Raw genomic sequence first — 17,137 nt, forward strand, 5'->3', positions numbered from 1 at the left:
TAGGTTCCCTCTATGCCCGCTTTCTGCAGGGTTTTTATCATTAATGGGTGTTGAATTTTGTTGAAAGCTTTTTCTGCATCTATTGAGATGATTATATGGTTTTTATCCTTCAATTTGTTAGTATGGTGTATCACATTGTTTGATTTGCGTATATTGAAGAATCCTTTCATTCTTGGGATTAACCTCACTTGATCGTGGTTTATGATCCTTTTAATGTGCTGTTGGATTCTGTTTGCTAGTATTTTGTTGAGGATTTTTGCATCTATGTTCATCAGTGATATTGGCCTGTAGTTTTCTTTCTTTGTGACATCTTTGTCTGGTTTTGGTATCAGGATGATGGTGGCCTCGTAGAATGAGTTTGGGAGTGTTCCTCCCTCTGCTATATTTTGGAAGAGTTTTAGAAGGATAGGTGTTAGCTCTTCTCTAAATGTTTGATGGAATTCCCCTGTGAAGCCATCTGGTCCTGGGCTTTTGTTTGTTGGAAGATTTTTAATCACAGTGTCAATTTCAATGCTCGTGTTTGGTTTGTTTATATTTTCTATTTCTTCCTGGTTCAGCCTTGGAAGGTTGTGCTTTAATAAGAGTTTGTCCATTTCTTCCAGGTTGTCCATTTTATTGGCATAGAGTTGCTTGCAGTAATCTCTCATGATCCTTTGTATTTCTGCCTTGTCAGTTGTTACTTCTCCTTTTTCATTTCTAATTCTGTTGGTTTGAGTCTTCTCCCTTTTTTTCTTGATGAGTCTGGCTAATGGTTTATCAATTTTGTTTATCTTCTCAAAGAGCCAGCTTTTAGCTTTATTGATCTTTGCTATTGTTTCCTTCCTTTCTTTTTCATTTATTTCTGATCTGATCTTTATGATTTCTTTCCTTCTGCTAACTTTGGGGGTTTTTTTGTTTTTCTTTCTGTAATTGCTTTAGATGTAAGGTTAGGTTTTTTATTGAGGTGTTTCTTGTTTCTTGAGGTAGCATTGTATTGCTATAAACTTCCCTCTAGGACTGCTTTTGCTGCATCCCATAGATTTTTGGTGATCGTGTTTTCATTGTCATTTGTTTCTAGGTATTTTTTGATTTCTTCAGTGATCTCTTGGTTATTAAGTAGTGTATTGTTTAGCTTCCATGTGTTTGTATTTCTTACAGATTTTTTCCTGTAATTGATATCTAGTCTCATAGCGTTGTGGTCGGAAAAGATACTTGATATGATTTCAATTTTCTCTAAATTTACCGAGGCTTGATTTGTAACCCAAGATATGATCTATCCTGGAGAATGTTCCATGAGCACTTGAGAAGAAAGTGTATTCTGTTGTTTTTGGATGGAATGTCCTATAAATATCAATTAAGTCCATCTTGTTTAGTGTATCATTTAAAGCTTGTGTTTCCTTATTTATTTTCATTTTGGATGGTCTGTCCATTGGTGAAAGAGGGGTGTTAAAGTCCCCTACTATGATTGTGTTACTGTTGATTTCCCCTTTTATGGCTGTTAGCATTTGCCTTATGTATTGAGGTGCTCCTATGTTGGGTGCATAAATATTTACAATTTTTATATCTTCTTCTTGGATTGATTCCTTGATCATTATGTAGTGTCCTTCTTTGTCTCTTGTAATAGTCTTTGTTTTCATGTCCAAATAGTTATTTTATCTTTATATATGTATCTAATGAGATACCTGAGAATGCACTGCTTTATTCAATAGTAATCTAATTTTTTATTTACTTGTTAAATATGTGCGTGCACGCATGTGTGTGCATGCGCACACACACACACACACTTCCTAAAATGATTGGGTTTTCTACTCTTGTAACAGCAGTGGCCTGTATTTTTGAATAAACATGAACAATTAAACATAATGATTGTATTATGGAACCTTTTTGGTCAGAGACCCAAGTTTTCAGTGAACTGTTGCTATTAATAATTAAATAATTTTTAGGTAAACATTACATTAAACAGCAATGCTATATTATAATAGTGTACCTCAGTAGATTAAACCTGAAAATATTTACCAGGAATTAATTGTTTTAAAACTTTAGGTGTCATTTGGATCCAAATTCTAAAATATAAAATTTTCCTTGTTCCCCTATATATTTTGTGTATATTCTTGGAACTCTACAAAGAAGTTACTGTCTTGTTTTTTTTCCCCTCCGGCAAAATGAGAAAAGCGGTATTTTATGGAGGGATCATTAACAGGTACTTGTGCTTTGAATGGATTGATTGTACTTGCTGGCTTTAGCTATGAACATCTTTTTGACAACTGTCCCCTGTTGAATATCTTGGAGAAAAGAAGGAAGAGAGGAAAGGAGGAAGACAAGGAAGAAGGAGAGGGTGGGAGGAGGAGAGATGGATGGACAAAAGGAAAGTATTTCCAAATTGCAAGACAGCGTATGAATGGCGTTTTATCCTAGTTAGACAAGCTTTTTGAAACTCCCAGTTGATTATTTAAAGCACCAAATACACATTTCTTTGCAATGATGTGTATTCTCTTTTCTCATTCTACCACAAAGCAGTGAATCTTTATCTTTGGAATATGTTGGTTATTTTATTTTAAATTTTTTCCAATGAAAATGCCCAAACTACCAGACATAGTGTAAAAATTTCTTGTGTAACTTAAATCTTGTCCTAAAATTTTAACAATTGTTATAGTATTTATGGATCAAATATTATACTATAGGTGTTATTTTTTTGTTAAATTTTGTAAGTTTTTAAAGTTACATGGACTTTTAGAAGAAGCACTCCTGTAAATATAAAGGAACATCTAACCCTTTCATGTTCATCACAGGTTTTTAAAAAATTTGTGCAGCAGTTTTTAACTCTTCTACAATCATATAATACAGAAAGAAATACATAATTTTGCCTCCAATTTTTAGTGGAGAAAATTGAAGGATAAAAAAAATCTCTAAAGTTTCAAAATAAATTATTCACTCAAAAAATATTTATTAGGGGGCTTCCCTGGTGGCGCAGTGGTTGAGAATCTGCCTGCCAATGCAGGGGACACGGGTTCGAGCCCTGGTCTGGGAGGATCCCACATGCCATGGAGCAACAAAGCCTGTGAGCCACAACTACTGAGCCTGCGCGTCTGGAGCCTGTGCTCCGCAACAAGAGAGGCCACGATAGTGAGAGGCCTGTGCACCGTGATGAAGAGTGGCCCCCGCTTGCCGCAACTAGAGAAAGCCCTCGCATGGAAACGAAGACCCAACACAGCCAAAAATAAATTTAAAAAAATAAAAATTTATTAGGTCCTTGCTCCATGAAGCAACTTATATAGCAGCAACATTTGTAGAAGGAAATTATGTGATTTTGGCAATTACAGTAATTTGGTAATTCACGTGAACAATGTATGAACAGAAAAATATAAAATTGCACACTTTTTTATTGAGTAAATTTGACTTGTAACATTGCATATGTTTAAGGTATACAGTATGTTACTTTGATACATTTATATATTGTTAATGTGATTGCTGAAGTAATATCACATTATATAATTATAATATACATGATCACGTTATATAATTATAGTACAGTATTACTGTCTATTTATTATACTGTTCATTAGATCTTCATGGCTCATTTACCAATTCTTACAAGTTTGTACCCTTAAAGACCATCGCTCTTGTCCCTGTCCCTGGTAACCACCGTTTTATTCTGTTTTTCACAGGTTTAACTTTTAGATTTCACATGTAAGTGACATCATACAGTACTTGTCTTTCTCTATCTGACTTACTCTCTTAGCATAATGTTGTAGCAAATGGGAGGATCTCTTCCTTTCTCATGGCTGAATAACATTCCACGGTGTATGTATACCACATATTTTTTTACCCATTCATCCACTGATGGTCTTTTGGGTTGTTTCCGTATCTTGGCTATTGTGAGTAATGCTGTGATAAACATGGGAGTGCGTATATCTTGTCAAAATCCTATCTTCATTTTCTTTGGTTGTATACCCAGAAGTGGAATACCTGGAGTATATGATAGATCTACTTTTAATTTTTTGAGGAGCTTCCATCTTGCTTTCTATAGTTGTTAGACTAATTTACATTCCCACATCCTCACCAGCATCTGTTGGTCCTTGTCTTCTTGGTGATAGCCATTCTCACAGGTGTGAGGTAATGTTTCACTGTGATTTTGATTTGCAGTCCACTTAGGATTAGTGATGTTGAGCATCTTTTCATGTGCCTCTTGGCCATTTTGATGTCCTTTTCGGAGAAATGACTATTTACTTCTTCTTCCCATCTTTTAACCAGATTGTTTGTTTTTTGTTATTGAGTTGACTGAGTTCCTTATATATTTTGGATATTAATCACTTATTCGATAAATGGTTTGCAAAATTTTTCTCCCATTCTGTAGGGTGTCTTTTCATTTTGTTAATTAATTTATTCTTTTGATGTGCAGAAGCTCTTGAGTTTGATGTAGTCCCATGTTTTGATTATTTTCTTTTATTGTTTGTTATTTTGGCATCATGCCCACCAAATTATTGCCAAGACCAATATCAATAAACGTCTCCCCTAACATTTTCTTTTAGGATTCTTATGGCATCAGGTCTTATGTTTAAGTCTTTGACCCATTTTGAGTTAATTATTGTGAGTGGTGTGAGATAGGGGTCTACTTTCAGTGTTCTGCATATGCTTCTCCAATTTTTCCAGCACCATTGGTTGAAGAGGCTATCCTTTCTCCACCGGGTATTCTTGGCTTCCTTGTTGAACACTAGTTGACCGTATATGCCAGGGTTTAATTCTGGGCTCTCTATTCTGTTCCGTTGGTCAATTTGTCTTTTTTCCCCCCAAGTACAATACTGTTTTTCTACTATGGTTTTGTGGTATAACTTGAAATCCAGAAGTGTGGTATCTCTGGCTTTGCTCTTTTCTCTCCAGATTGCTTTGGCTGTTTGAGGTCTTTTGTGGTTCCACACACATTTTAGGATTGTTTCTTCTATTTCTGTGAAGAATGCCTTTGGTATTTTGGTGAGGACTATGTTCAATTTGTTGATGGCTTTAGAACTATTGATATTTTAACAATATTAACTCTTTGGATCCATGAACATTTGTTTGTGTCTTCAATTTCTTTGATTTTGTTTGTGTCTTTCCATTTGTTGGTGTCCTTGATTTCTTTCAGCAGTTTTGCAGTTCTAATTGTACAGATCTTCCACTTCCTTGGTTAAATTTATTCCTAAGTATTTTATTGTTTTTGATGCTATTGTGAAAGGGATGGTTTTCTTTATTTCTTTCTCAGATGCTTTATCATTAGTGTAGAGGAATGAAATTGAGTTCTGTACGTTGACTTTGTATCCTGCCAATTTACTGAAATTGTTGATTAATTTCAATAGTTTTTTGGCTGATTCTTTGGGATTTTCTATATATTCAATCATATCATCAGCAAATAATGACAGTTTTACTTTTTCATTTCTGATTTGGATATATTTTATTTCTTTGTCTTGCATAATTGCTCTAGCTAGGACTTCCAGTACTCTATTGAATAAGAATAGTGAGACTGGGCATCCTTGCCTTGTTCCTGGTCTCAGAGGAAACACTTCCCATTTCTCTCCATCAGGTATAATGTTACCCTGGTGTTTGTTATACATGGCCTTTATGTTGAAGTATGTTCCTTCTATACCCAGTCTGTTAAGGGTTTTTATTATGAAAGGATGTTGTTTTATGTCAAATGCTTTTTCTTTCTCTATTGAAAAGATCATGTGATTTTTATTTTTTCTTTTATTGATGTGATGTGTTGGATTTATTGATTTGCATATGTTGACCCATCCTTTCATCCTAGGCATAAATTCTGCTTGGTCATCGTATATAATTCTATTAATGTGTTCTTGAATTTGGTTTGCTAATATTTTGTTGAGAATTTTTGCACCTATGTTCATCAGGGATATTGGTCTATAGTTTGCTTTTCTTGTGGTATCCTTATCTGGCTTTGGTATCAAGGTAATGCTGGCCTCATAGAACAAGTTTGGAAGTGTTTTCTCCCCCTCAATATTTTGAAAGAGTTTGAGGAGGATTGGTGTTACTTCTTTCAATGTTTGATAGAATTATCCAGGGGAGTTTTCTGGTCCTGGAGTTTTCTGTGTTGGGAATTTTTAAATTACTGATACAGTGTCTTTACTCATTATTGGTCTGTTCCTACTTTCTATTTCTTCCTGATTCAGTCATGGTAGGTTGTGTGTTTCTAGAAATGTATCCATTTCTTTTAGGTTGTATAATCCATTGGCATATAATTGTTCAGAGTAGTCTCTTATGATTCTATGTATTTCTGTAGTATCAGTTGTAATGTCTTCTCTTTTCATTTCTAATTTTATTTATTTGACTCTTCTTTTTCTTCCTGAGTCTAACTAAAGGTTTGTCAATGTTGTTTATCTTTTTGAAGAAACATTTTGTAGTTTCCTTGATCCTTTCTATTGTTTTTCTGGTTTCTATTTCATTTATTTGCATTCTGATACTTACTGTTTCCTTAGTTCTGCTAACTTTGGGCTTAATTTTTTCTTCTTTTTCTAGTTCCTTGAGGTATAAAGTTAGGTTGTTTACTTGAGATTTTTCTAACATCTTAATGTATTTATTGCTATAAACTTTCCACCCAGATCTGCTTTTGCTGCATGCCATGATATTTGATATGTTGTGTTTTCATTTTCATTTGTTTTGAGATATTTTTTATTTCCTTTTTGATTTCTTCTTTGACACAATGGTTGTTTAGACGTGTGTTTACTTTCCACATGTGTGTAGATCTTCTCATCTTCCTCTTGTTGTGGACTTCTAGTTTCATACCAATTGTGGTCACAGAAGATAGCTGATATGATTTCAGTCTTCTTAAGTTTGCTAAGATTTGTTTTGTGACCTATCATATGATCCAGCCTGAATGTTCTATGTGCACTTGAGAAGAATGTGTGTTCTGCTACTGTTGGATGGAATATTCTATATGTGTCTATTAAATCCATTTGTTCTAAGGTGTGGTTCAAGTCCAACGTTTCTTTGTTGATTTTCTGTCAAGACAATCTACCCATTGCTGATAGTGGGGTATTGAAATTCCTGCAGTTACTGCATTGTTGTCTATTTGTTCCTTAATATCTATTATTACATACTTGTATATTTCAGTGATCAGGTTTTGGGAACGTACATATTTATTATTGTTATATCTTCTTGACGTAGTGACCCCTTTACTGACCTTCTTTGTCTCTTCTTACCTTTTTTGGCTTGAAGTGTGTTTTGTCTGATACAAGGATGGCTATATCCACCTTCTTTTCATTTCTATTTGCTTGGAATATCATCTTCCATCCTTTCACTTTGAGCCTATGTGCCTTTAGAGCTGAAATGAGTCTTCTGTAGAGAGCATAGAGTTGGACCTTGTTTTTTCAGCCATCCACCCTCTATGTGCCTTTTGGTCGGTGAGTTCAATCTGCTTACATTTAGGGGTGATTATTGATATGTAAGAATTTACTATTGCCATTTTATCTTTTGCCTTCTGCTTATTTTGTCTCTCTGTTGTTCCTTTTTTCTTCTCTTTCTGTCTGCCCTTATAAGTTGGTGGTTTTCCATGGTGATTTGCTCACTCTCCCCTTTTTTATGTTTATGTTTCTGCTCTAGATTTTTGCTTGTGGTTACCATGAAGTTTACATAAAACATCCTACAGGTAAAATAGCCCCTTTCCTGCTGATGCCAGTTTATCTTCATTCACCTATAAAGGTTTCATCTGCTTACTCTTCCCCTTTTATATTTTTAATGTTAGCAATGATCTCTATGCTGTGATTTCATTACCAAGTTGTAGTATCTATAGCTATTTTTAATGCTCTTTTCCTTTAACCATTATATTATAGTTAAGAATTTAATATACTGTTCTAGAAAAGATTTACAGTATTCTAATTATGAGTATTTATCATCTTAATCAGAGTTTTGTGTACTTTTGTCTTTTTGTTTCAGCTTGAAGAGCTCCTTTCAACATTTCTCATAAGGCAGGTCTAGTGGTGGTAAACTCCCTCAGCTTTAGTTTGTCTGGGAAAGGCTTTAATTCTCCTTTATATCTGAAGGATAACTGCCACATATTCTTAGATGGAAATTTTTGTCTTTCAATATTTTGAATATGTCATTCCACTATCTCTCTCCTGACCTTCAAAGTTTCTGCTGAGAAATCTACTGTAGCCTAATGGGGGTACCTCTGTAGGTTGCTGTCTTTTTTTTTTTTTTTTTTTCCCCCCTGGCTGCCTTTAAAATTGCTTCTTTGTAATTGAATTTTGACAGCTTCATTAAAATGTGTTTTGGAGGTCTTTCTGTGATGAGATAACAAGATATTCTGTTAGCTTCGTGGATTTGTATATTCATCCCTTCCCCAGATTTGGGAATTTCTCAGCTATTATTTCTTTAAATAAACTCTGTCCGCTTCCCACTCTCTTCTCCTTCTGGGATGCCCATTATTCTTACGTTTCCCTTTCCAATAGAATCAGATATTTCTCATAGGCTTCACTTTTTAAAAATCTTAGCTCTCTCTTTTCTTCCACCTGAATTATTTTTATATTTCTATCCTTGAGCTTGCTAATTCCTCTTCTACTTGATTTGCTCTATTTCCAGTGCATTGTAATGCATTCTTTATCTCATTTATTGAGTTCTTCAGCTCCAGAAATCTGTCTGATTCTTTTTTAGAATTTTAATCTCTTTGGTAAAGTATTCCTTCTGCTTGTTATTTTCATTCCTAATATCATTGCATTGCCTTTATGAGTTTTCTATTGAATTTCTTCATAACAGCTATTTAAAACTCTTTATCAGTTAGATCACAATATTCCATACCTTTGGGTTTGGCTACTGGAAAATTGTCTTGCTTTTTTTTGCGATACCCTATTACCATGATTCCCTAAATAAAAAATGGAACACCATTTTTATTTAGGTAAGACTTTGTTTACTTTGATCCTAAGAATGCAACAGGTTGGCAGTTAGGAGCCTTCCTTTCCAGAAGGTGGCGCTATGGCACAAGTTTTTGGTTTCTCTTACCAGCGTTAACTAGTGGCTTCTAAGATTGGGAACCCACACTGTTAAAACAAAACAAAACAACAACAACAACAACAAAAACAACAACAACAAAAACAACGCGTGGTGGGAGAATGTGGGCGCAGGGGGGAGGTGTGTGTACTTACTTAGCACTTGGGGCTTTGTGGGTGTCCATGGCCTGGTAGAGGTATCCTCAAGTTGGGATGGGGGCGGTGTCCCAGGGGTCCTTGGGTGGTCGGTCCCCTTGCCTCCAGGGGCAGACAGCAGGAGACATTTTACTTCAGTTCTCTTTGTCTGTCTACTTACCTTTCCTTTCCCTCTGCCCATTCACTGCAGTCTCTCCTCAGAGAGAGCAACTGGTTCTGCCAGCTGTAACACACGTGGATGGGCAGACTTCCAGTCACTGCCTTCATCCTCCAGCTCCTCTGCCAGAAAGGTGGTGCTGGCTCGCTGCCAGAACAGCAGCCGCCTTCTGTGCTGTCACAGCCTCCTGCCACCAGCTCTGCAGCCACTTACCTCAATCCCTGCTACCTACTCCATGGTCCAGTCCACCCACTTTGGATGCACAGGTGGATGGATCTCTTGGATGTCGTTGTATGCTGTGGATAGGTGCTTTTTTTTTTTTTTTTTTTTCTGGTTATGGACGTCCTAATAGTTGTAAATCAAAGGAGAGAGAGAAAAAAGGAACGATTCACACTATCATGATACTGACGTCACCCCAAAACTGCATATTTCATTGCTCTGTGACTATTTCAACAATTTGAGTAAGTTGTGTGGAATATTAGACTTTGCCCCTTAAATGGATATTTTAGATTTATATACAAGCAAGGAAGTTTTCCAGTTAATGAGCTATGGATAGTGAAAGTCTTTTTAAACTAAATATTTAAAGTAATATCAATACTAATATGAGTCAACAGCTGAGTTTCCCAAGTGCATCTTTCTGGGCACTAGCGTGATAGGGCTTCAGATTTTTGAAAGTATGTCTTTTACACTGCCCAACTCTCCAATTCTGGTTTAATAACCACAGAACATAATACAGATACCAGGGCTACTCATATGAAAACTGCAATTTAGTGCACACTCCTGGTGGCCACGTTGAGGGTCTCTCCTGGCACAGTTGAGGTTTTCATCCACTGCAGAGATCTCTCAGCTCCTGTCCCGAGTGTTGTACATTTCCTTCCCTGAAGAACAGAATGTGTCTGCCTTAAGTACACAAATAAATCCTCTCACTAAATTAGAATTTCAGGGGCAGGGATGGGGAATTGCCCCTTGGGTATCAGTGTCTGAAAAACTGCTGTGTCTATTTCTCCCCTGAATTTCATTGCACAAAATTATACAATCTTGATAAATCTAGAGATGTTACTTCTAACACAGACATGTTCTCATCTTTCCATTTGTGAATTATTTTTGAAAAATATCTGAGTGTGTTGGATTGCTGAATTTTACTGATATGCCCTGTTTAAGCAGGAATGAGAATGCCTTCTGAAATGAATACTTCATTGGCAGTCCCTTCCTATTAGTGAGAACCCCTCTTCTCTATCTATATTTTCCTGGGTCCCACTATCACATACCTACCCCACACCCAGCCTGGAAATTAAGACCGCATGATTTTTCTGTTAGGATGAACTTGGCTGTTTCAATGTTTTAAGCTCAATATATGTCAGGGTTGAAATACAACTTAGATATGGAGATTTAAGAAAGTTGCTCTCGGACTTGTGATCAATTTAATTCAGCAAACATTTATCAAATGCTTACCATGTGCCAGGCACTGTGATAGAAGCTGAAGAAATAAAGATAAATAGTGGTTCTTTAAAAAAAAAAAAGTGCTGTTCCTGTATGAGAAGCAGTATGATTCATTAAACTGGCACAAGTTATAATTTTAGAAACACTCCCACCACTGGGAATCTGTTCCTTTTGTCGAATATAATTTTTCAGCAGTCATGAGTGAATACTAATTGGGATAATTAAAATTGACCTTTAAAACAGATCTAATCCTTGTCTGCTTAGGGTGCTGAAGCAGGGCAATCCATGAAAAACTACAACCATTCTCCCTCCAGATATTTGATTCCTCTGAAGGCTGGTAGAGTCACACACCCTTGCACAATTTTAAAACCATGAAGGGATAGAACTAAGTTTTATAAATGGGCTCCAGGATGTATAACTGGGGGAAAAAAAAAACCCTGAAACTTTCTCTTCTTTCTCAGTAAGTTATTTAAATCATAGCACTTCTTTTTAAGTGAATACTCAGGGTAGTTGATAAAGAGAAAGCCCCCCTGCCCTTTTTTAAAAATAAACTTTATTTTTTGAGCAGTTTTAGGTTTATGTAAAATTGAGCAGAAAGTACAGAGATTTCCCATATACCCCCTTCCCTCACACATGCTTAGCCTCTGCCATTACCAGCATCCTTCTCCAGAGTGGTGTTGATACTTTTTTTAGTTTACAATTGGTGAACCTGTGCTGACACATGATAGTCACCCCAAGTCCATAGTTGATGTTTCACTCTCGGTGTTGTACATTCTGTGGGTTTGGACAAATGTATAATGACATGTATCCAGCATTATATTATTATACAGAATAGTTTCACTGCTCTTAAAATCCCTTGTGTTCCTCTTATTCATTCCTCTCTCCCATCTAAACACTGGCAACCACTGATCATTTTACTGGCTTCACACTTCTGTTTTTTCCAGAATATCATATAGCTAGAATCGTATGGTATGTAGCCTTTAAAGACTGGCTTCTTTCACTTAGTAATATGCATTTGGGTTTCTTCTGGGTCTTTTCATGGCTTGATGGATCGTTTCTTTTTATTACTAATGTTCCACTATATGGATGTACCACAGTTTGTTTACCCATTCCCTACTAAAGGTGTCTTGGTTGCTTCCAAGTGTTGGCGTTTAATGACTAAAGCTGCTATAAACATTTTTGTGCCTGTTTTTGTGTAGACATAAGTTTTCAACCCCTTTGGGTAAATACCAAGGAACAGATTTTGGATTGCATGTAGGAATATGTTAATTTTGTAAGAACCGGCCAAACAGTCTTCCAAAAAGGCTGCACCATTTTGCATTCCCACCACCAATGAGAGCTCTACATCCTTGCCAGCATTTGGTGTCATTAGTGTTCCAGATTTTGACCATTTTCATAGGAGTGTAGTGGTATCTCATTGTTGTTTTAATGTGCATTTCTCTGAAGACAGATGATGTGGAGCATCTTTTCATATGCTTCTTTCTCATCTGTGTATCTTCTTCGGTGAAGTGTCTGTTAAAGTCAGCTTAGGACCATTTTTTTTTTTTTTTTTATTCTCTAAAATTTATTTATAGTTAATAAGTTAAAAAGCAAAGTACAACCAGATTGTAAATCTTAATCATATGCACATCAAACTGTCCAAGGAAACAATTCGGTTCCATTACAAACAATTGCCTTCTACTGCACTTAAGACATAACAGCCTATCAGAAAATATTTCAAACACACCAATAAAGTATTATAATAAAGTAAATATTATGTATATACGTCCACTAAAAACCACCAATTTAAAGAGTGCTGTGGCAACCCTTAAAACAAAAAGCTTTCAGTTCAAAATTGCTGATTTATTTGTATTCAAATATTTTTAATGTTTCTTTATTGAAGTTTTCAGAAAAATAGTACTATCACTTGCACGTAGCAAATCAATAGGTGTCCGCCACCAGCTTCCTTACACGTGTCCAACAGGGTACTCGAACTTCAACAAAATAAATACACACCACAACAGCAACACTTTGCACTATCAACAACAGAGCTTGCCCTCAACGATCATGACATTCCTGGTTTCTGGAAGGAAAAATAAGTTGCTGGTTGACAGGAAGGAGGATAAAAAATGACATCAGGAATCCCCAAAGGTTAGCGGAGATGCCAGTCACCACGTTTAGGCACTCAAAAGTTAAAAATGAAATAAAAGCACAGCAAGGTGATCAACTTCCTCCTAGCTTCCCCCTCTACTTGCACCGTATGAGATATAAGATAATCTTATAAGAGAATGAATAAAATCATGAGATTTCTTTTAAAAAACTATATACAAGCTAAGCTACAGACTTAGAGAATAAGAAATGCATGCCTCATCATAAAGGCTACCTTGCCAAGTTCCTCTTCACATTCTGCCCAATGTACCCATAAAATACTTTCACTTTCCTGTTAATATACTAACCAACTATATTAGTTGATTCTTCACGTTTCAGAAGCTGTAACATAGGCTTTGCTAAAGAACAGTTGGCAGAAATAAAGATTTTTTGACATCTTATTTCACAAACTAGAAATGGCATGATTTTTAAATAGACCAGATAAATAACATATTGAATTCAAGATGGGCAACCAGATCCAAACTGAAATCAGACAGCCCAGATAATCCAAAGAAGCATTTATGCTAGTTCAAGTGCACTAAAGTAACAAGGCATGAGGAAAAAATGTTAAGAATCTCAGTTAAAATAAATGCATAGTGTCAATGGTTGTTTCAGTTTTGATCTGAGGAGAGGTATCTTTCCCAGCTAAGTCCAATTTCAAAATCCTCTGGGAAACGATCTAGATAAGCTGTATGTTAAACTTACATTCTAATATGGCCACTGAATTTATTTTTTAATTATTATAAAACTATGTACAATATTGAGTGGTACCAATACATATTTTTTCCTCAGGGGCTAGTCAGCTAAAAAATTTTAACAATTTGGGGGTGGGGGGGGAAACCCTATGTATCTGAAATACAACTGGCAATAAGCTAATAACCAAAAGAATATATATAAGCTTCCTATCACACAAATAAAATTTAACACTCTCCATCAACTAAGTAATGATTCACTTTTATTTACTCACGTGACAGGTGTAACAACGCGTTATTATTAAGTAGTGAATAAAAGAATATGAGGCATAATGGGAAACTGGCATCAAGTCGTAGATAATATATATATAATTTTCTTCTTTCTACAAAACAAGAACACTGGAATTAAAGTCACAAAACTCCTACTTACGGACTATTAAACTTGAAAAACTCAATCCAGAAAGCTATGCCATTTGAATTCTAAGAACACAAGAGTCAAAACTTCAACTCTTATTATTCTCCTACGAAGCTGCCAAGCAGAGATAAACCTTAATATTGGGGATTTCATATGTCGAGTTCCAGCCAGTATGAATCGTTCCATAGCAGAATACTTAAATTTGAAAAAGAGTGGAACAAAAACACCACTTGACCCTTTAGATATTGCAGTAAAATCTGGCTGCGGCACCACCGGCTAAAAACCATTAAGTCTTGCTGCCACCAATGACCAAAGGCACTTGGATAATCAAGAATTCCACATTGGGCCGTATGATATAAATGCTATCATAAAAGTGTAAAAGAAGGGTCAGTACTCTATGTGACTCGCCTGTTCGATTCCTGTGGTCTTCAGCTGTCAACAAAGACCCGGTAACTGCAAACAAATTATGAATGGAATTAAGATAAAAAAGGAAACTCGTGGAGCAAAAAAGACAACTAATTGTCATGATGTCTATAAAAGTGATGGATATTAGTTTGGACATTTCTTGCTATCCAACAACAAAAAGTAAAGAAAGACCTATTTTGCCCAAAGTAACTTCAACCAGTTATTTGATACCAAGAAATGTCCCCATCCCCTCGAAATCACTGATAGTTCTGAGAATTCTAATGGGTATTCTGTTTATCATTTTAATCACAAGGTTTACACACATTTATTTCTCCTATGTGATTCCCAATTTAAAATAGGTTATCCTTGAACTATACCTGGATTTGTATGTTAGACCAGTACAAGGAGACCAAATCATTTCCAATAGGATTCCATCCATCTCTTTAACCAACACCAGTTCTTTATAACTCGTTTTCTTTATCACAAGCCATGTGGTTTCAATGCACTTTAATTTTTATTTAATCAAAAAGAATTTTAACAACTCAACTTTTCCTAAACAGAAATTTATATGAGTTTCAACCATTTTCTTTAGGAGCTCAGCAAATATAAACATTAAATCTCAATATAAAATCTTCAGAAACACCTCAAAAATGTTTAAACAGTTGTAGTTTGCATCTCTTTGTTTGCAATCACTGAGCCCATGGAATTCACAGCATACAAATCCTTGCACTATTAACAGTCATAATAAGCTTGAATCTCTTAGAAAAATATCCTTGGTCAAAGCTTTGGAATCCGATTAAAATTAGGAAACGAGTGGGATTCAGAATACCCTGAGCACAAACGGGTGCAACAGCACAAAACAGCTTCGATCTTTCGTCCAGAAAGAGGGGTGGCAGTCGAAAAGAAAAACGGGGGTAGGGGTAGAGGAGCGGGGTGAAAAGCAAGTAGATTCTGGCGTTATTACACAAGCACGAAACCAAATTCCTTTGGAAAAAACAACGACTTCTTCGGAGGACTTCCAGACCAGTGAGGTAGAGTCCAAAGGGAGAAAACGGATCTGCCCCTCCAGTCCTGGAGACGTCTCAGTCCGGGGTACGGAAGCAAAGGGCCCTCCCCCACGGGTCCGGCGGTCTCCTCCTCCGCAGCCCCGAGCCGGGGAGCGGCGGAGGGCGCACCTGCCCCGGAGTCCCAGACGGCGGCGCCGCCGCGAGCCCGGGGCGCGGGGCCGGGAACGCCAGCCGGTGACTTCTTCGCCCGTAAAGTGCACGAGGGGACAGGGTCCAGGCCGGATCTGTAAACACTCGACTGACACTTGTCCATCCCTCCGGGCGGAAGCTCCGTCGCCGGCTGGGAGGGCGACGCGGGCCGCGTCTCACGCCCGGGGCACCGGGAAGCGGCGGAGCCTCACCACGGGTTCCAGGTTCACTCGCAGGATTCGATGCGCCGTACGCCGCGCCGCCGCCAGGCTGCGCTCGCCCCACACGTCGCCGCCGACGCGGATGGTGGGGAAGGTGGTCAGCGTCGGGGTGGCCGCCCTCCAGATCTCCTCCAGGGTGCGGCCCCCGAAGCAGGGCCCAGGCGCCGCGGGCTTGGCGGGGCGGCTCTCCCCGGGGGCCGGCGGCAACGGCGGCGGCGGCGGGGGCTTCCTCCGGCGGGCGGCGGGCGCCCGGGCTCCGCGGCGCCTCCTCCTGAACGCCGCGCTCAAGGTCGGCCTGCGCGTCGGGCCGCGGGCGGCAGGGGGTCCCGGAAGGTCGGGGACCAGGGCCCGGCAGGAAGAGTAGCCGTAGACGTCCTTGCTGCGCAGGATATGCGGGGAGAACTGGTGCTTGAGGCTGCAGAGGAAGCTCCAGAGCTCCGCATCCGAGCTCATGAACTCCGTGCTGCGGGGCATGAACAGCTTGAAGGCGTCGCTCAGCGCCTTGGTGCTGTCGGCCAGCGAGAGTTGCGACGAGGACCATTTTTTAATTGGAGTTGTTTGTTTTCTTATTGGTAAGTTTGAGTTCTATGCATATTTTGGATAAAAGTCATTTGTTCGATGTGTATTTTGCAAATATTTTCTCCCATCCTATGGCTTGTGTTTTCATTCTCTTGACTGTCTTTTGCAGGGCAGAAATTTTTAATTTTAATAAAGTCCATCTTATCAGTTCTTTTCTTCATGGATCGTGGCTTTGTATCTACAAAGTCTTTGCAGAACACAAGTTCATCTAGATTTTCTCCTATGTTATCTTCAAGGAGTTTTATAGTTTTGTGCTTTACAGTTAGATCTGTGAACCATTTTGAATTAATTTCTGTGAAGGGTAAAAAGTCTGTGTCTAGATTCATGTTCTTGCTTATGGAAGTCCATTTGTTCCATTACCACTTATTGAAAAGACTATCTTTGCTCTATTGTATTGCCTTCGCTACTTTGTCAAAGGTCAATTGATTATATTTGTGTAGGTCTACTTCAGGGCTCTCTGTTCTGTTTCACTGATCTATTTGCTAGTTCTTTTGCCAATACACTGTCTTAATTACTGTACCTTTATGGTAAGTCTTGAAATCAGGTAGTGTCATTCCTACCACTCTGTTCTTCTTCAATATTGTTTTGGCCATTCTGGGTCTTTTGCTTTACCACATAAACTTTAGAATCAGTTTGTTAAACTTTAGAATCAGTTTGTTGATATCCACAAAATAACTTGCTTGAATTTTGAATGAGGTTGCCTTGAATCTATAGATCAAATTGGGAAAAACTGAAATCTTGACAATATTGAGTATTGTCCATGAACATGGAGTATCTCTCCATTTATTTAGTTCTTCCTCGATT

General features: G+C 37.7%; 1 protein-coding gene across 8 annotated transcripts in view; it reads left to right on the forward strand.

The window, feature by feature from the left end:
• Window positions 1-17,137, forward strand: part of LOC130706619 (contactin-associated protein-like 3) — a 171,776-nt gene that overhangs the window by 90,891 nt on the left and 63,748 nt on the right. Inside the window, exon 1 of one of the 8 annotated variants that reach the window (XM_057539312.1) lies at window positions 15,753-16,326. The exons of the other annotated variants lie outside the window; for them this stretch is intronic. Coding sequence (XP_057395295.1) covers window positions 16,206-16,326 — 121 coding nt within the window. The 5' untranslated portion in view covers window positions 15,753-16,205. Of the gene's footprint in view, window positions 1-15,752; window positions 16,327-17,137 lie in introns of those variants that run through there. 8 annotated transcript variants of the gene reach the window in all.

Source organism: Balaenoptera acutorostrata, unplaced genomic scaffold, assembly GCF_949987535.1.
Source record: "Balaenoptera acutorostrata unplaced genomic scaffold, mBalAcu1.1 scaffold_339, whole genome shotgun sequence".
Taxonomy (NCBI): Eukaryota; Metazoa; Chordata; class Mammalia; order Artiodactyla; family Balaenopteridae; genus Balaenoptera; species Balaenoptera acutorostrata.